The sequence below is a fragment of the Pteropus medius genome, unplaced genomic scaffold, assembly GCF_902729225.1.
Source record: "Pteropus medius unplaced genomic scaffold, Ma_sr-lr_union100, whole genome shotgun sequence".
Classification (NCBI taxonomy): domain Eukaryota; kingdom Metazoa; phylum Chordata; class Mammalia; order Chiroptera; family Pteropodidae; genus Pteropus; species Pteropus medius.
In genome coordinates, this window is record NW_024350923.1 from 4841874 (window position 1) to 4861622 (window position 19749).

General features: G+C 48.6%; 1 protein-coding gene across 1 annotated transcript; it reads right to left on the reverse strand.

The window, feature by feature from the left end:
• Positions 1–83: 83 nt before the first annotated feature.
• Positions 84–19601, reverse strand: BBS1 (Bardet-Biedl syndrome 1). The gene is given in 18 exon segments (XM_039840786.1): positions 84–5210; positions 5456–5542; positions 6142–6276; positions 7131–7264; positions 9623–9781; positions 10257–10326; positions 11411–11569; positions 11717–11837; positions 13192–13298; positions 14035–14166; positions 15767–15839; positions 15960–15998; positions 16144–16190; positions 16307–16560; positions 16563–16578; positions 18725–18759; positions 18875–18951; positions 19316–19601. Coding segments are annotated over 18 exon segments (1779 nt in total). The 5' UTR covers positions 19363–19601; the 3' UTR covers positions 84–5123.
• Positions 19602–19749: the final 148 nt, after the last annotated feature.

The following is a 19749-nucleotide window of genomic DNA, read 5'->3' on the forward strand; positions in this document are numbered from 1 at the left end:
GTATGGATGGATGGAAGGCAGCTGGCACCTTTGAATTGACTGTAATTAGGAATAATTTCAATATTTCACCCCAAAATGTTTGCTGTGGTATTTAATAGATGCCCTTTATTAGGATGAGAAAGTTCTTTTCTATTCTGGGTATGTTAGGATTTGTATCCTTTTATTTTCAATTGCTCTCTCTTAAGAATAGCCTATAGATGGATTTTCAAGTCTAGATAACACTGTCTTATAATTGAAGCATTTAGTCATTCATATTTATTGTAATTAATATATACTTGCACATACATCTACCACTTGATTTTGTACTTTCAATTTGTCCCACCATTTCTAGTTTTTTACTCTTTAAAGTTACTTTTTGATGAGTACAGAATTCTAGGTTAATATTTATTTCCTCTCAATAAATTGAAAATACTAGTCTTTAGGTCTCCATTATTGCTACATCAGCTGTCATCTATTTGTTGTTACTATTGCTTCTTTGAAGATATTTTTTTGTCACCGACTTTAAGATTTTTCTGTCTTTGGTATTCTGCAGTTTTACTGTGATGTGCCCAAATATAGTTTCTTTATAGTTATCCTAACAGGACTCCTTGGGTTTCCTGATTCTATGAATTGATGTCTTTTTATCAGTTCTAGAAAATTCTGTCATATCTTCAGATATTTTCTGCCCCTACTGGAATTGATTAGACCTCCCTCCACCATCCTCCTAGTCTCATAAAACTCATACTTTCTCTTTCTGGCATTCTGGATAATTTCTACAGATCTATCTTCCAGTTAAGTCTTTCTTCAGCTGCTAAACCAATCTATTGAGGCTTAAAAAAAAAACAAAACAAAAAAACCCAACTCATCCATTGACATGTCAAGCATTTTGCTTTTCATTTCTAGAAGTTCTATTTGGTTCTTTTTTCAAATTTGCTCGATCATTTTATACACTCTCTTGATTTCTATATTGTTTCTTTTTTCTTTAAATATACAGAAAACACATACCTGATATTCTGTTTGGTATTTCCAACACTTTAAGTCTTTGAGGCCTGATTATGCTGGCTATCCTTTCTGTTGGCTCTTGCTCACAATGCGTTATCTTGCAATTTGTGAGTTTTGACTGTGTTTATATTTGTTGGAATTTTATCAATGGGGATTTTTTGAGATTGAGTTAAAAGTAAATCCTTCAGTTATCATTTGACTGAAAAACTAATCCTGCACCACTTCAAACTAAATTTTTAGGTAGGCAGGGTTTGATTGGACCACCCAAGGATTGTCAATTCAGGTTGCAAACTTAATTCAGGCTGGCCTGTGGTTAAAAATTCTTAGGAGAGGTTTTCTCCCTTCTCTCCCGCACTAGGCTTGGAGATAGGCAATGTCCCTTGCTGGTTCTGATGAGATTTCAAAATACCACCTTTGGTTTCATTTATTTTCTTTATCGATTTCCTGGTTTCAATTTCATTGATTTCTGCTTTCTTTTTATTTCTTTTCTTCTGCTTACTTTGGATTTAATTTGCTCTTGTTTCTCTATTTTCCTCAGGTGAAAACTTAGATGATTTAGACCTTTCTTCTCTTCTAACGCATGCATTCAATGCTATAAATTTCTCTCTAAGCATCGCTTTCACTGCATCCCCCAAATTTCAGTAAGTTATGTTTTCATTTTCATTTAGTTCAAAATATTTTAAATTTCTGTTGAAATTTCTTTGAGCCATATGTTTAGAAGTATGTTGTTTGATCTCTAAGTATCTGGGGGATTTTTCAATGATCTGTTATTGATTTCTAGTTTAATTCCATTTTGGTCCGACAACAGACACTACGTGACTTTTATTAAGTTACCGTGTTTTCTATGGCTCGGAGTGTGGTCCATCTTGGTAAATGTTCCATGTGAATTGCAGAAAAGTGTGTATTCTGCTGTTTTTGAAGTCGTCTATAAATGTCAGTTATAACTCAACTGTGTTCTTAAAAAGATGCCACAATTAAAGGTTGAACAGAGAACAAAGACTCTTGAGAATTAAAATAACAGAATTTTTAAAACACTTCTAGGAAGAGCTGAAAGATTAAAAAAAAAATCTCAAAAAATAGAACAAAAAGACAATATAAGAGAGAATAAAGAGAGGATCACTCCTGTTCTCTTTGGAATTGCCATTTATCAGGCACTGGGTTTAATCAGAACTCCAGAGAGAACAGAGAAAATGGGAGGAAATCATTCAAGAAACTAATTCAAGAAACAAAATTTTCTGGAACCGAAGGATGTCCAGCTCCACTCACAGCACATCCAGTAATGACACACAGTAAGGCATCTCCTGACATTTTAGGACCTCAGAAAGATGAGGCCGGGAAAAAAGTGGCCGTGGAACTTCTTAAAAGCAGTGCCCCAAATTATGATACAAGAAAGTCCCACTTTAAAAACGGTTTTCTTGCACGAAAATGATTTTTAATTTGAAATGTTATGACCCCAACTATCGCATACATGTGTGAACCGAATGAAGAAAACTTCAGAGAAAGTGTCTTAAACACGTTAACTCTAGTGACTTTTTACAGAAGGTACTTGTAGACACGCTTCACCAAATGAGGGGTGAAAGGACCACAGGAGAGGAGGACGTGGGGCGCGGGAATGATGACCCAGCCCAGGACGTGGCCAAGGGAGTCCCAGCAGTGCTGGGCAGCAGCTCTAGAGGGCGCACAGTCCTCAGGGAAGCAGGGATGAAGGCCCTTGTCCAGAAAAGGGGAACTGTCAAGCTGGGTGGGGGGAGATTGGCAGTCGGTTGTATAGAGAACTAAGCAAATGGAAAAGACGCTGAGTATCAATTTACCTAAAAAGCAGAGAGAAAAGGAGGTGCTGTCACGAGAGAGCTAAAGCCTCATCTCTTAGGACAGACACGGAGCCGACAGATAGAGTCTGAGACTGATAAACAAGCGAGAGTACATGAGCATGTTTAAAACTAAGCAGCTAAGAGAACTGAGAATGATTTGTGGCGCGGGGCGGGCAGTCCTAGGGAATGGCGAGAGGCTCTTTTCTTCTTACAAACTTTAATTTCATAGTACTAAGTACAACTGTGTTTTTAGATCAATAATTTTTAAAAAGACACCAACTCTCCTCATCCTTATCGTACCCAACTCCCTGGAGCTCTAACTGGCGAGGGTGCCACGCACTGCTTCTTCCTTCATGTTGTCGTATGTACACCTGCCCACACCGCCGCCGTGCGTGGCGTACGTGGCGTTACAGCATACAAATTCACGTTAGGTGCTGGGTGGGCATAGGAATGGTTTCTCCGCTTTCATCATCATGAATAGCTACGAATAGAACCCAGAGCAGACTTTTTTGTTCCAAGTTCACACAGATCATCGCTTGACTGGGGTGAAAGAGACTGTAAGGTCATCTGACTCAACAACCCTATGAAGAGACAGCCCAGCCCCAGTGACACAGCTCCAGTGACAGGGGATCACTACCTTCTAGGGTTGGCCCTTCCATCTCTGATACGCTCTCTTAGAAAGCTCTTCAGGGCAAGTTGAATTCTCTGACTGCGACAACTCCCTCTACCTGTCTTTCCATTTCCAGGTTAAACCTCCTGTTTGTTCCCGCTGTGCCTCAGTTGGCTTGATCTAGAAATACTTCACCATCTTGACCCAACTGGTCTATGGCTGCAAGTGACTGAGCCATACAGAGAGGGGGATGGGCTCTCTCTTTGGTTCAGACCCCTCGCTTCTCTTAACCTGGCCCCAGAATGCATTCCTGGGGGTGGGGGATGGGGAGTGGCTGTGGCTGTGTCCTCCCAGTACCTCGCTGTGTTTTGGGCACGGAGGCTATTGTTGCCTGGCAGTGGCCGTCAGCTTGGGGCCCTTGGACTCAAGGGCAAAAGCTCTGCAGCTCTTCCTGTCATGTACTCCCGTTGTAGAATTGACTCTCCGTTTCCTCTAGAGAGGCTGCCAAGCTCACAGGATGTTAGAGCTGAATCTGGTCAAACTGCCTCATTTTACATGTGGGAAACTGAGCAGGGTCGCTGGCTCACAAGTGGCTCAGAGCAGCCCTGGTAGCACCAGCCCAACAGAGCTCTGCGAGGTGGGCCAGGCAGACTGGCCAGGGCTCCGAGGCTCTGAGAGCTGGGACCGTGGTCTGAACAAGTGCCTTCGTTTGGTCTTCGGCCTCACTCACACCTCTGGTCCCTGCCTTTCCAGGCAGTTCTCTCACACTGGCCGCTGCCAGGTGAATTCTCCACTCACACGACTGATCTGGGTTCCAGGGCATAGAAGAGCATCTTGAGTGGCATTCTGGGCTTCTGCCTCCTGTGCCCCGTCCCCAGGGCCCCAGAAATGCCCCTGCTGTGCATCCTGGTGCTCCCTCTACTCCATCTAGCTGAGCCCTCTTTTTCTGGGTGCAGCGTCCCAGTCGGCAGTGGCGGCTGTGTGGCCTTCGGGAGCCTGGTTGGAGCTGGGGCCACAGGCTCCCTGTGTGGCCACCCTGTGCCCTCCCGCGCCAGCTCCTCCCCTGGCAATCTTCATGGAGCGTCGCAGTCCTGAGACCTTGACCGAGACCAACGTTTCATAAAAGCCACCTGTGGGGAGGCAGCATTCTCTGGGCCCCCTGAATAAAAAGAGGGTCCCTTGCTCAGCTCATGAGGGGCAGTCAGAGCATGTGTTTTGCTTGCAAGCTGAGCTGGCAGCAGCCAAGCTTCTGGAACCCCAGGGAGCAACAGGGGGCTCAGACTCACCCAAGAAAAGCCCATGACTGTCCCAGGCCAGGCACTAGCCAATTCTGGCCTGGGCCGGCAGCAGCATGAGCGGTGCGCCTAAGGCGAGAGATGGGCCTGCGCCCCTCATCTCACAGGGCCGCTTCAGAGTTCTTCCTTCAGACCTGGGTGTGGTTTCTGGAGAAAAGTGGGGCGGATGCAAGAGCCGAGTGGGCCAATGCCTGGGCTTTCCTGAGGTGGAAGGAGCTGGACCTCCTGGGCACTCACTGCCCTGCTGCTAGAGGTCACGCAGCGGTCAGGATGGCGAGAAAGGGGGAGCTCAGGAGAGGAGAGCAGTCGCCCAGCATGCTGCTGTGCGGGGAGTGAGCCTGGGACCGCTGGCTCTGCCCTGCTCAGTGGAAGCGGCTGGGTCTTCCCAGTCCTGAGTCCATGGGGGCTGTAACACCAGCCCGGGGCTCAGGCAGCTGCCAGCCCCTCACTCACAGGCATGTTGATGTGGGCACTCAGCAGGGGCGCACTCTGGCCTTCTCGAAGCACCAGCACCTACGGAAGAGGTGCCCGTGGCAGTAGGGCCATGTCCCCTTTAGCCCCTGTTCCCCGCAGAGGCCAAGCCTAGACTGGTCTGCACTGGCTCTGCAGAAGCCACCAGGCCTCTGTCAAAGGGGACGGGGAGGCTGGGAGGCCTCTCCTGTGCAGGCGTCCTCCCACTCCGGACCAGCAGCCACGCGGAAGCCTTGTCCACACTCACCCCCACTGTCCTCCCCAAGCAGTACTAACAGGCGACCTACCTTGATGAGGTCAGAGATGCCCTTGTCACTGAGACTCTCCACAAAGGTCTCCAGGGGGTAGTTGAGCCCTGGCACCAACAAGGGGACCTGAGTTTGGGAACAAAGAGGTAAGGAAACCGGCAGGCATGCCCGGACAGCCTCGGCAGATCCGGAGCACTGCCGGGCCTGCCGCCCAGCTGCATCTCAGCGCACCCTGCGGGGCGGGGAGCGTGGCGGGGCCGCTGGCACGGTCACGGTTAAACCAAGACCCCCTGACAGCCCACCAAGGCCAGGGCTTTCACTTCCCGGAGTCTTTCTCAGTTTCTGGTCCTCCCAACTCAGAGTCACATCTGGACCTGGGTTGGAAGCCAGGCCCTTCACTCTGCAGAAGATGATCTTTGAGGCAGAGGTGTGCGCCATTCCCGCCGCAGGAGTAACTACGAAGCAGGGTGGGCTCTGGGGCCCCCAGCAGTAACAGGCTCCTTAGAGGGGCACGGCGTATCCCGTGTGGCTCTGAGGCCTCTCGCGGGCTGAGAAAAATGCAGCTGAGGCAGGTCTCCCCAGACGCCCCCGCCGTGCCCCAGCCTCGTGTGTGGCCGCAGCTGCCTGCAGGCTCCCTCGCCTCCCGCCCGGTGGCGGCTCTGTGGACATTTAATGAGGCCCCACCCAGTCTTCTCACTCCATGTCTCCGTGAGGCGGGCCAGTACCTTGAAGAAGGCCCGGGGCAGGGCGTAGAGCGCCTCGTTGTACAGGAAGCAGATCAGCAGCCCCAGGATGGGTCGGGCTGTCGAGGTGTTCTGCAGGTGCAGTGTGAGCTTGAAGGTGGGGCCCAGGCCCTGAACCTGTGGGGAGGGTGGGCGGGGGGAGAAAGCCCTTAGTACCCAGCGGCCTTGGGCGCTGACTGTGACGTGTCCTGGCCCTGCCCCGTCATCGCCCTCCTCCCGCTGCTCTAATGCACCGTCCATCGGCCACTCAAAGGGCACAGAGGCCAGAAGGTTGGCTCCAGTGTGTATGGGGATCAGCAAAGGCCCAGGAAGGGAGAGAGGCTTGATAGGGGCCGCTCGGCAAGCTGGTCAGAGGCGGAGCTAGCCTGGGGACACAGGCCCCAACTCCCACCTGCGTCCTCACCGTGCCCTCTCTGACCCTCTCTTCCCTGGGCCTGGCCCACTTCCCCTGTGGTGGCCGCAATGATTTCATTTTTCTCTTCACCCTCAGCTGCTCTGTAGCCTCTTCCTCTCTGTATCTATCCACTTCCTTTGGGGGAAGAGAAATTGGAAACCCTGTACTGGGCGGTTCGAACACCAGGGGCTGCCTGCGGGGACTAGAACAACAGCTTCCTCTGTCCCACAGCTGTAAGAGACCCTCCAGGCTCCGGGGAAGAAACGTCCCAAGGTGACTACTTGTGTGCCCTGCCCCAAGTCTGGGGGCTTGTCTGAGGCACAGCATGGAGCTGGGGAGTGTGTTACTCTGTGGTTGGTGGCAGGGAAGAGGCAGCTCAGGAGACAGACGGGGAGAGCATGCTCACAAAGGGGGACGTGAGCCTCGGTGCCCGGGCCTGTGGGAAAGTGAAAAGGGGGCACAGGACCTAGTTGGCTTGGACTTGGCTCAGGGGCTGAAGGGTTCCCACCCACCTCTGACCTCTGCCCCTCTGGCCCTGAGGCTGCCGAACCCCACCCCCCAACATCTGGGTGCTCACCACTGCGTGTAGCTTGAGTGGCTCCCGGGCTGTCACGGACACGGGGCTCAGGCTGGACTCGAGGGCCTGCACATAGGCCCGGGCGGCCCGGAGGCGCAGCAGGTAGAGGTCGGTCTGGAAGGTCCGGTGCATGGCTGTCGAGGGACACAAAGGCCTGATGCTGGAGGTGGGGAGGGCGGGAGGGGGAACAGGGGAGGGGAGGGCGGAGGTGGAGGGTACAGTGGACAGGGCCTGCAGAGGCGGGAGGGCTGAGGTCCAACAGCCCAGCCTTTGATGACACTGGACACTGGCCTCCTCCTCGCTTCCTCCTTGGTCCTCCCACCTCGCCGCCCGCACATCTCAGTGCTCTTGCTGCCTCCTTTTGTTCTGCCTTAAGGGCTGGTGTTCCTGAGTCTTGTCCTTGGTCCTCTTCTCCTGCTGTCCTCCCCTGGACAATCTATGTCCTGCTCCAGCTGTGACCACCCCAGACGCACAGCCCTGAGCTTGTGACGGCAGGGACTCGTGAATGCAGGGTTCTCGGTGCCCAGCTCAGGGCCTGGCCCGTGTCCACACTCGATACTGTGCACCGCATCGCAGCAGCTTGGCGTCTGGGACAGCCTCCTGCTTCTAACTGCCTAATGGACACCTTCGCCTGGATGTGCCGGTGACACTTCGAATTCAACAGTCAGACACCAAGCTCATTTCCCTACCTGTCACAACGTCCCTATCCATCAAGTCACCTGGTTCGCCCCTCACATCTAATCGTTTGTCAAGATTTGACGACTCTTCCCCAAAGCCATCTCCAGAGCCCACTCCTGCCCCTCCACTCTTGATGTCACTTCTTTCCAGATTTAGCACCTTGGTCTGCCAGTCTGGCCTTGACTTTGTATGTGAGGTGCCTTTTGCCGTTCAGAAGTTTTACACCTTTATATGTCCCATCTATTGATTGTTCCTTTTCCTCTCGTACTTTTACAGTTTATTTTTAACCTATCCAGAATTAATTTTTATGTTTGGTATGAGGTAGAGTTCTAACTTTTTTTCCTAGAAGCAAGTTGTCCTAATCACATCTTGTGGACAGTCTCTCCTTTACCCACGAATTTGAAACAACACCTTTGACACACTGACTTTCCACACACACAAGGGTCTGTTTCTAGACTTCCCCAAAGTGCCACGACTCGTATCAAGTCCTGTATCGATACCACAGCTGCGAGTTCCTACAGCTTCAGTTTATTCCGCCATCCGACAGGCTGAGTCCCCTCATTCTTATTTCCAATTTTTTAGATTTACTCTTAGAATCAATTGATGAACTGGGATTTGAACTGTCACTTTGCTAGGTTTCTACGTTAACTGTGGAAGTTATTAATCGACATTACAACATTACATCTTGCTACCCTGAGACTTGGTAAATCTTGTCATTTAAACATTTGGGTGGTCTTTTCTGTTTCTGAGAGTAGTTTTATAACTTTATTAGACTTTGTACATTTTCTTGTTAAATTTCAAGGGGTTTCCTTGCTATGGTGAATGGAAACTTTCCACTGTATTTTCTAACTGGTTACCGTCGGTATATACAGAAGCTATTGATTTCTGTATATTTTACATTTCGTCACCTTAGAGAACTTTCTAATTATTCTTCTAATACGTCACTTGCTTCTCTTGGATTCTCTAGGCTGTAATAGCTTGTCAGCTATTTTCTTTATCCTCTAATTTGCCTTTAAACTGATCCCTTTTTAGGATGGAGTTGGTTGAATTACTGTATTTTCTGCTTTACATCTTTCCCAGCTCCCCACTACCTAAATGAAACCAGAACATCTTAGCTTTGCAACCCAGGCCCTTTTGGAGCTGGCTCTGACCTGCCTTTCCAGCCTCCCTTCTGGTCACCTGGCCTTCCTGCACCGTAACCGCAGCTACATGGCAGATGCCGCTCGAATCCGGCTAGGGCCCTGTGCCCCTACCCGACTTCGGCCTAAATCACCCTTCCCTATCCCTCTCTGGCCTGTAATCATATTTCAGGGTGAAGTCCAACGTTACTTCTCTCTGAAGCCTTTCTCAGTCTCCCAGCAAACTTACTCTTAGGGGCCTCAGTAGCCCTTTGCAGAGACCTCTTCTACACCCGTCATGCAACATGAAGTTGGCAAGGGAGCCTGAGTTCCTCGGGTAGGGACTAAGCGAATTCAAGGCACCTGGCGCAAGGCCTGGCATAATCCTAGGTACTGAATGAATGAATGAGCAGGAACCACTGAATAGGAAAAGCAAGAACCTTGGACAAACGCTACTTCTTTCATGAGAGAAGTAACTGCTCCCTCCTCTCCTCACCCGCAGCACCTGCCACCTGAGGTATAGTCGCCTGCAGGCAGGGTGTCCCTGGGCTGCCCTGGACTTCCAGAGGCACGAAACATGCCAGTTCACCCAGGTCTCTTCCCACGGCTCGGGGCGCCCAGGTGGCACTCATCCCGTTCTTGCTGCTCCAGAGCAACGGAGGAAGAGGAAGGACGCGGCCGTGGAGGAAGTCTCACCGGTGCCAGCCTCCCGCTCTCGCAGTGTCTGATCCACATAAAGCCGGGTCTTTCGGGGCACGTTGAGTTTTGTGGCCTGAGCTAGTGGAGGGCCCACCTCGCCTCCCCCCTCCACAAACACTGCCGTACGCTTCAGGATCTTGATAATCAGGCCACCGCCTAAGGAGGCAGACAGACAGAAACAGATTTGTCCTCTCCAGTCCCATCCTACATTCCAATATTTCTTCCCCAAACAGTCAGCCTCACGTAGACTCATTTCTGTATGTGTCTGTCTCCCTGCTGAGACTCAGTTTCTGGGAGGAAACAGTGCGTAACCTCCTACCACTGGTTAATGCATCCATTTCACAGTTACTTATTGAGCACTGTGATGTTCCTGACATTATGGCAGGTGCTGAGGATACTGGGGTGAACTGGGGACACAATTCAGCCCAGGGCCTGGCCCCTGGGTAACGAACGATGTTGAACTGCTGATGTGTCTCCAGTGGAGGCCACCCCCAGACAGGATGTGCATCTGTGGGCCTTGCTTTCCACACCCAGCTCCACCCAGGCTTCACACCCACCTCCTCTTTCCCAGGATCTGGCCTGTCCCCGTCACCTCCTGCTCTAAAACCCTTGCCAGGTCTGACCCCCTCACCTCGTGTCGTCATGATGAGGGTGTTATCTTCCCGCCCGTAGCGGCCAAAGCAAAGGCTGGTCACGGCATCCTGTGGTGGAGACTCCAGAGTTTACTTGGGAAAATATCTTGGAGGGGAGAGCAAGGCCGGGGGTGGAGGGATAAGGCTGGGGGACTCCAGATATGACATAATAGGTGAGAAATGAGGTGAGGCCTGGGGCAATGCTGCCTCTGAAACATCTCTATCCCTCATCTCTCCTCCAACCTCGCTGCCACAGCCAGGTCCAGACTACACGCCACTGGGCTTTCGAGCTCAGCTTCCCACCGGAAGTCCCAGCCTATTCTTTCTGCCCAGTCTGTCCTTCGCCTCTGCTGCCTTTCAAGAACACAAACAGAATCATGTCTAGTCTCTTCTAGAAAACCTCCAATGGCTTTCGTCCTCCTTGTCACACATTTAGGGCCTCGCGCATCTGACTCCAACCTGCCTTTTCCATCAGTTCTCTCCTCTCCCTTCCCCCAACCCACACACTGCCCGCCCTCCCAGCAGCCTGCGGTCTAAACCCGTTGCTTTCAAATTTTCTATTGTAACATAAGATACTTTATACGTACAGACACATAAAAGTTTCACATGTGATATATTCTGAACTTTCTTTTTTTTTATGTTGCTGGTTGTGACTCAATCAATTTAATGACTTACGACTTAGCTTTTGAAAACCTCTTGTCCAAACTCATCAAACTACCTGAATTCCGTAATCAAGAGCACTCATGACTCAGCCTGTTCATGCTGTTTCTGGTCTGGAATGCTCTTCTCTCATTTACTGACTTGGCAAACTGCTTTGAGGCCCAGTTAAATTGTCACTTGCTCTGTGAAATGGCCTGTTGAGTTCCATCCCAATTCATCCTTCACCAGTGCCCTGTCACTCTGCCCACTCTGTGCTTTCCCCGTACTCTGGATCTGAGTTAGCTGTGTCTGGCTGGCTGGCACCTTAGACAGTAAGCTCCCTGAAGACAAGGACTTAGCTACTGTTTTATCCCCAGTACAGTGAGCTGTGCATATGAGGAAATCAATGAATGTTTTTAAGATGCATCAGATGTCCAGGGTGGTGGACAGAGTGGGATCAGGAGGCAGCTAAGCAGCCCCCGCGGCGGGAGTGGGGCGACGAGTCGGCACTCACCGGGGTGCGGATGACGTTGAGCAGGGCCTTATCACGGTAAATGCGGACCTCTCCGTTGGCCAGCCCGGCCACGACGGCCTGCAGGCCCCGGGAGCTCTGCTCTAGGAGGTTCATGGTCAGGATGGCTGCAGGCATCTGCACTGTCCACAGCCTCTTACCCTGGGAGGGAACAGCCAAGTGTCTACAGGGGAACCGGGGCTCAGAGTGGAAGGAGGGGGTGGCAGGAGTTGCTGGGAAGGAGATGCCAGGAGGGCCCTCCTGCTCAGGGGTATAGGGCGGGAAGAGGTGCTCGCTGGGAGGCCACACCTTGTAGGTGAAGCCGTGCAGGCTGTCTTGGGTGCTGCCCACCACCAGGATCTTGTGTACCCGGACAAGCCCCACAGCCTGGGCACTCAGCTCGATGCAGTACTTGGGGCGCTTGGAGTCTCTGTGGAATGAAGACACACTCTCCCAGCCCCAGAGAAACCCTCTCTCCTCCCCAGGCTGACCCTCCTCTTTCTTAAGCCCCACAGACTATCCTGGAAGAAACCTCAGCCCCAAAGCAGATGACCACGGTTATTATTTCCGACTGTAACACCAAGTAGCTGTGTGACCTCAGACAACACAAAGTGTGTTCTCTTCTGAGTCTCCCTCCCGCCTTTACTACAGTGATCTGTGTGATAATTGGGCATGTAACAGTTTACAGTGAGTGTACCAAGTGCTAGTGGATTTGGGCGGTTTAGTAATTTAGTAATTTATGCTAAGGACTTTGTTCTGTGTAAATGCACCGTTTCAGTTTCCTGGCCTGAGTCCTAGTTTCTCTTATCCAGAAAGCAGGGGCAGTTCCTGCCTACAGATCACAGACTACAGCTCACTTCTCTTCATCACCAAGTCTAGGCCAATGCATACCCCATCTGATGACCCATCCCAGAGCCTCCCACTGGCCTCTGGGCCTCCTTCCAATCACCCTCCACTCAGCAGAGTCATCTTTCAAAAATGTAAATGGATCATGTCATTCTTCTGATTAAAATCTCATAGCAGTTTTCGACTGCACTTCAGATAAAACCCAAAACCTTTACCATACCCTAGCAGGCTGTGCATGAGCCAATCTGGTCTCCACGTCATCTCTCTTCACCACCTCGAGCAGCACATGCCAGTGTCTTTCCCACTTTGAGTCTGCTGAAGTTCTCTCTGCCTGCAACACTCTGTCTACTTTACCTGAATAACTGGCTCCTTCTTCGCCTTCACGTCACCTCTACAGATGGGCGTTTGCTGATCACCCTGGCCCCGTTATTTTTTCTCATTGAGCCTGTATTCCTTTACTATTGCACACATCCAATTTGTAGTATTATTGTGGTTTGTTGACTTTAATATCTGTCTTCCTCTAAGGGCAGGGACTATTTTTATTTTGTTCACTGATATATCCCTAATACCTTATACAATGCTTAATACGTACTAGGTGCTCAAAAACATTTCTTGAATTAAAAAATGAATGTTGAAGGAATATCAAACTAATGCATTAGAAAGTATCACATACCTATAAAGCAGTATGACAAATATGAGAGACTATTGTCATTTCTTCCAATTTCTGATTGCACTGCTCATGTGTTACAGCCACCCAGCCCGGTCTCTCACTTTGCCAGCCCCCACAACACAAGCCTCTAGACAGCTCCCTGTGCTCGTGGGCTCAGCCTTCTGTGTGAACTCAGCTCTTCCCATTCCCAAATTCCAGCCCCAAGCCCCTGGAACCATCGGGTATTTGAGATGTCCCTTCTGGCCCCAGAGACAACAGATGTGGCTACCTTCTCAGGATATAGATGTTCCCATTGCGGCAGGCAGCAGCAAGCCGGAACTCTACATCGAACTGGCCAGAAACCTCCAGGAAGACGGGGACGCTGGGCAGGCTCATCTGCAGAGAAGTGGCTCAAATGTCCTGATTTCTCTGAGCCTCAGTCCTCCTCCACCCCGAAGGAACCTACTCCTCCAAATTGGTTCCTTGTCTTAAGTCCCAACCTCTTCACTCTTACCCTGTTGGTCACAGTTTAAACTTGTACAGTTTTTCTGGAGGGAAATCCAGCAACATGTAGTTTTGTTTGTTTGTTTGTTTGTTTTTTTAAGTCTATACTCTTTGACTAAGCTATGCCACTTCTAGGAATGCATCCTAAGGAAATATTTAGACAGGCATGCGAACATGTTTGCAAGCCTATTGCAGTGTTGTTAAAAATAGTGAAAAACTGGAAACAACTTAAATAGGTGACATAATTAAATAAATTATGATAGATCTGTATAATAGATACTGTGTGACCTTTGAAAAGGCGGATGTGGTTTTTTTATAGATGCGGAAAGACACTGATGAGCTACTGCTATGTGAAAGGAGCAGGTTACACATCCGATGCCATAAAGATATATTTATACACAGCTAAATATCTCTTTCTAAATATGAAAATGTCTGGAAAGACATGTGCCAAAACTAATAGTAGATTATCTGTGGGTGGTGGGATTTGGGGATAAATATCTTTTTCTTTATGTTTAGCTACATTTTTTTTTACAATGAACACATATTACCAAGAACTAACTGGGTGCAGGAGATGTGGGGGAACGCAGCCTGGACCTCAGGTGTGCTCAGAGTCAGGCCCCACACTGACCTTGGCCAAAATGGTGAAGGCCTCTGGGTCCAGCACCAGGAGCTCCTTATTCTCAGTGCCCAGGACCAGGCAGGACACAGCATCCTCATCAGCCAGGTTCTTCTTTAAGGTGGTCATGGTGGTGATGACTGTCTGCAGGAGGATCCAGGAGTCACCTGGGGGATCCCCATATACCCGCCCCCATACACTCCCAGGATGGAAGAAAGAGTATCAGAGACGCGACATAAATTTATGTGCAAAGGTGTTTGTTGCCACAAATCTAACTTTCTAATAAAAGAGGAATATCTAAGTCAATTCCGAACTATCCACATGATCCTAAACCATGTAGTCATTTTTTAAATCACATTTTAAAAGAAGATTCGCTAACAGAGAGAACACTTCTAAAGTATTACAACAACAACAAAAAAATTGGCAAAAAGTTACATTAGTATAATCCCAGTTTTAAAAATATATGAATAGAAAAACATGATGAAAGGCTAAACCCTTAAATACAAACACTGGTTATCTCTGGACAATGAGATCACAGGTGATATTTAATTTCTTCATTGTGCTTTTCTATAATTTCTATAGTGGGCACGTGTTCCTTTTGTAATTGTGATTATGATTAGAGAGAAAACAAAAGAGAAAGGATGATCCCTTTTTTAGGAATTTCTCCTACGGAAATAATTTAGTGGGACCAAAAATGTTTCTTTGGATAAAGCTGCTTATTACGTGCAGTTCTTCTCAGTGCCTCGTGGAAGGAGAAAGGCTGCCGAAGTGTGGAAGTTAACGCTTCCCAGTCACATCTAACATGACACAAACCTGGAAAGACTGTCCCCTACCTCCACACTGCATCTTTTGAGCAATAATTAATTCACTTTTTAATTTTAGAAGTACTCAAAGATTGCGACAACTGTGGATCTGAGATGTTGACCAGCAGGAGAACACAGTGTTTTTCAAAGAAATGGTCTAAGACTGGCCCAAAACTGAGGCACGTGCTGGTCAACGTGCTTGGCTCGAGTGGCTTCTACAGAAAGTAGATGGTTCCCATGAGCCTTTCTAAAATGCGGAGAATAGCTCTGGGACTCTGTTCCTCGACTGAGGGTCAGCCCCCAGGTCAGGAACCACTAGAGTTCATCAATGAATAGGTTTATCAATAAAGCAATTAAAATTATAACTAAGAAAACAAAAAAAGAAGTGAATATAAGAGTCCATTTCTGGTCTGAAGAGACCTGCAGGTGAATAGTTACATAAACCATGAATGAAATAATGAATAATTGATGAGATCATCAAGGGGCCACTAAAAGCAGAGTTCTTAAAGACTATTTAGTGCATAAGATATAATGCTACCTATTCAAGGGAAGCAGGATATAAAAGCATATTTATGAAGGAAATGCACCAAAATGGTAAGAGGGAGTACGTCTAGGTAGTGAGATTGTAGTCACTTATATTTCTTCTTTATACTTCTCTTTATTTTCTAAATTTTCTCTAATAAGAATACATTACCTTTACTCTCAAGACAACAGAAGTTCTGTAGAGTTATATAACTACAGATCAATTCAAAGCTGTCACTGTGAATTGGAAATGTAGACGTCTCTGCAGCTTTGTGACCATATATATGTGGCATGAGTTAGAAGAGAAACTGCAAACTGCAACTAGTCAGGTTTGGTTGTAGAATATACCACTGATATTATATGGTTTTTTAAAAATGATCCACATTTTTTCTAGAGAAATAAAAGAGAAGGGGCATTACCTGACGTTTGATGGCCTTGGACTTGTGCTGGTTCACAAACGCCTCCATTTCACTCAGCTCCAGCTGCAGAAACCTGGGCATAGAGAGAACTGGCATCTGCATGCCTGGGCCTGGCTGCCCTCCACAGGCCACTCTGCACCCACTCCCTTCCCCCTGGAGCTGCCAGAGCCCCGGCCCTCCAGAGGGCCCTTACCTGAGTGACTGTACAGACAAAGGCACCTCTGCCTTCTCCCTGCAAGGAGAGAGGCAATCATGGCGGGTTTAGTTGAAGAACAGGGCCCTGGGAGAGGGTCAGACCAAGAGCTTTGGGATGAAACAGTGGGGGTGGGGAGTGAGGGAGGGGTGGGAGGCCTATGAAGAGGAAGGTGGGCTCTCACCGGATGCCCTCTAGCATCTCCTTCAGGGTCAAGGGGTCGATCCGGTCCTATGACAGCATGGGAAGAAGGAAGAGCCTGTGAGCTCCAGAGCCAGGCAGGGAATGAGGATGACCCAGTGACTGCCATCTTTGCCTTCTTGTTCCCATTCCGCCACATGACTCACCTCCTTGGCCTGGTTCCAGAGATCTTGTTCCACGGGGTTTGGAGGCAACTGGGGCAGGCTAAACTTGAAGTAGGGCCTAAGATTCTTATAAACATACACACAAGGGCCTGAGGCGAGTGCCAGAGCTGGGGCCCGGGGTTCGTGTTGATCCATAAGGAAGGTGGCGGCAGCAGCCGGCAGTGCAGGCAGTGGGCTTTCAGTCAGCACCATGGGTCCTTTGAGCACCTTCAGGTGGGGCTGCTGCCCACCTGGCCAAGGTCTCCCACCACCAGCTGTAGAGAGAGGTTGGCTTATTCCAGCTTCAGGGTCTAAAGACCTCTCTACCGATGCTCTTCTTGGGTTCAGCCTCTTTGCTGATGCACGTTCATCGATTCCCACACCACTGTACCGTGGGGAGTGATGATGACAAAGGTTCTGCAATAAGGCTTCCACGCTCTGTACCTTGGGAAAGTTGATTAAACTTTCTGAGCCTCGGTTTTCCCACCAGCAAAATAAGAATATCCACCTCATGGCACTTGTAGAGAAAATCAAATGAGATAATGAATTATAGAACCTGGTGAGTGCTAGTGAGGAGTAGGTGGCAGCTGATGTTTTCATTATTCACTCAGTAAACATTTCTTCAAGGCCTGCTGTATGCCAGCCTTCAAGTCCCCTCTGCTCTGGTTCCCAACTTGTTTTCTATCCCCTTCTCAGCCATGCTTTGCTCTAGCCAGAATGGGGGCTGCCACAGAACATCCAGATTCTGAGCATGTACAGTGTGCCAGGAGCCACACCAGGAACTTCCATTTAATTCTCTCAACAACCTATGAGGTAGGTATTATTAGCCCATTTCACAAATGAGGAAGCGGTGGCTTAGCGATGTGAGGTCAAAGTCACATAGCTGGTAAGTGGTAGAGCTGGGACTGGAACCTAGGGCTGTCTGAACCCAAAGCCAGTGGTCTTATCTACTATGTTACATTGGCATCAACTTTCTAACTCCAGATTTACTCTTTCCAAATATGCTGTGAACTTGCAAGCTCCTGTGCTTCCGCTTGTGCTGTTCCCTCTTCTCTTCCATGCCTTCTTGATGCATATTTTACTCATCTTTCAACACCTAGTTCACATGCTCCTGCCTCCCGGTGCCTCCGGGTAGGTTTCATTATTCTGTCACTGGTGCTCCCATACTACTTTCCATATATTCTATTTTAGCATCCACTCACATACCCCACAAATATTTATCAAGTACCTAATTTGTACCAGGTACTGGTTTAGATGCTGGGAATCAAGAGGAAACATATTAGCCATTAAAAAAAGTTACTACATGAAATCACTTAACATTTCACATTAGTTTCTGGGTCGGTGATTTCTCTACCCTTTACTGCTGTAAACCCAGTGCCAAATACACACTAGGTATTCGGTCAATATCATGGATGAATTAAGGAAAGTGTCTCTATCTCCTGTTTCTGAGTTTAATGTCAGTACAATGCTTGACACTCAGTAGGGATTCACTGTATGCTTGCTGAATGCTTTACAGACAGGAATTTGGTGGCAAAAGGCACTGAATCCTATTGCGCTCTCCAGGCAGGGTTTGATTCCAGGGTTATCTTCTAGCTGCTCCCCCAATATGCCCATTGTGGGTTCACGGCCCATGGTGAGGGCTGAGCTATAGTGGAACAAACACATAACTTAGAATACCCAGGTCTGCCACTTTCTACTGGGTAAAAAACCCAGTAAACTTAGTCTTTCTGAATCTATTTTCCCATTAACAAAATGGGGATCGATATTATCTATGTATATGAAAATGCCTCAAAGAGGGTCTAGTCCAGAAATGGATACTAAATATATGTTAACTTTTCTTTAGCCCAATATATTTCTCAACTCTTTAAAAACCTGTGCCTTTAAATTTTTCATTTATTTCTTTATTTACATTTTACTTAGTTTTATATTTAAAATTAAACTAAAAATTTAGCCTTTTTATTATGGAAAAGTTTCTGTCATACACAAAATTAAACTCATATCATGAACCCTCAAATACCCATCATCCAGCTTCAACAATTATCAGCTCATGGCTAATGTTAAAATCTAGGACCTTTTGATAAACATAAAACTCAAATCCCTCCCTTCTTCTTCCCCTCCAGATTCTAACGCTCCCACACCAAACCAAGGGATGTGCCCTTCCAGCCAGGAATTATGCTAACAAAATTAAGAGGCTTTGTCTTAGTAAAATCCCCAGGAGGATTGCATTCTGCTTTACTTTCTGCAGTCTGCATGATGAAATCAATAGGTTCGTTCTGTCTTCCATATAAAATTTAACCCTAAATGTGCTTTTTCGGAGTATATATAAATTCCAGATTATGCAGAGCTTCTTTGGAGCCATCAGGAAATCTCACTTCTGATATTTCCCTTCCAATTCTCTTTCTGCTGTGGTGATACACTTACCTTGTACTCCCCGTCTCCATGTAAATCCGCCAGTGCTGGAAAATACAAAAAGGCCAAGCCAGGGTCTCAGAATCCTAGAAGCGTCACTCCAAGCCCACTATGACTCCTCTGTCTCCCCCAAACCCGGGATTTCTGGTCCCAGAGACTTACCCAGGCAGGAGGAAAAGGTGTGGATATTGGCCATGGGGTCGTAGTGTGCATCCAGCCATTTCGAATTGGCCTCATTGCTAGGAGAGGGAAAGGGTTGGGGAGTGAGTACCAAGGGAGGGGAAGAAAGCTTTGAGGGAGTTGGGTTCTAAGGGTGAGGTGTGTAGGGAGCTCTGACCTGGGGTTACAAAACGTCTGGGTCCAAGTCCAGGCTCCACCACTGGCGCCCTGGGTGACCCTGAGTCTCACACACACACACACACGCACGCACGCACGCACGCACGCACGCACACTCACTCGTTGGACCTCAGTTTCCCTATTTAATCTCTAAGAGCCCTTCAGGAAGCCAGCGCAGTTCGAGAACCTCCAAGCGCTCAGATCACACAAACTGGGGCACCCTCTTCACATCTGTAGGAAAGGAGGCCTCAGGACCCCAGCCTTCACCTTTCAGCTCTGCCGCTGTCGGAATCCGACGAAGACGCAGTAGCCATCTTTGCAGGCGTCGCCCTAGCAACCAGCTCTGGCCAGCCGCCGCGCAACGCCCAACAGCGTCCGGGCTCCAGGAACCGCGCGTACAAAGGTTCCGGATGCGCAGCTTTCGGACCGTGGCAGAAAGACTGCCAAGTAGGATGTGCTGGCCTCCGCTATTTTTCTGCTTGCTGAAGCGCAATCTCTCACCCCAGCTCATACGATTTATCTTTGCTCCTTCCCAGCGGGAGCACCCGGACCCTGCAATATTTGGATCAGTAGCAGAGCGCTTTGGCTACCTGTCCTGGAGAGGAACCCTTCCAGAGTTTATGAGCTGCAGAAGTAACTCGTCCACTCTTGGGGTTGAAAAGAGACCATGTCCTTTCTTCCTGAAGTCCAGGTTCAAAAAC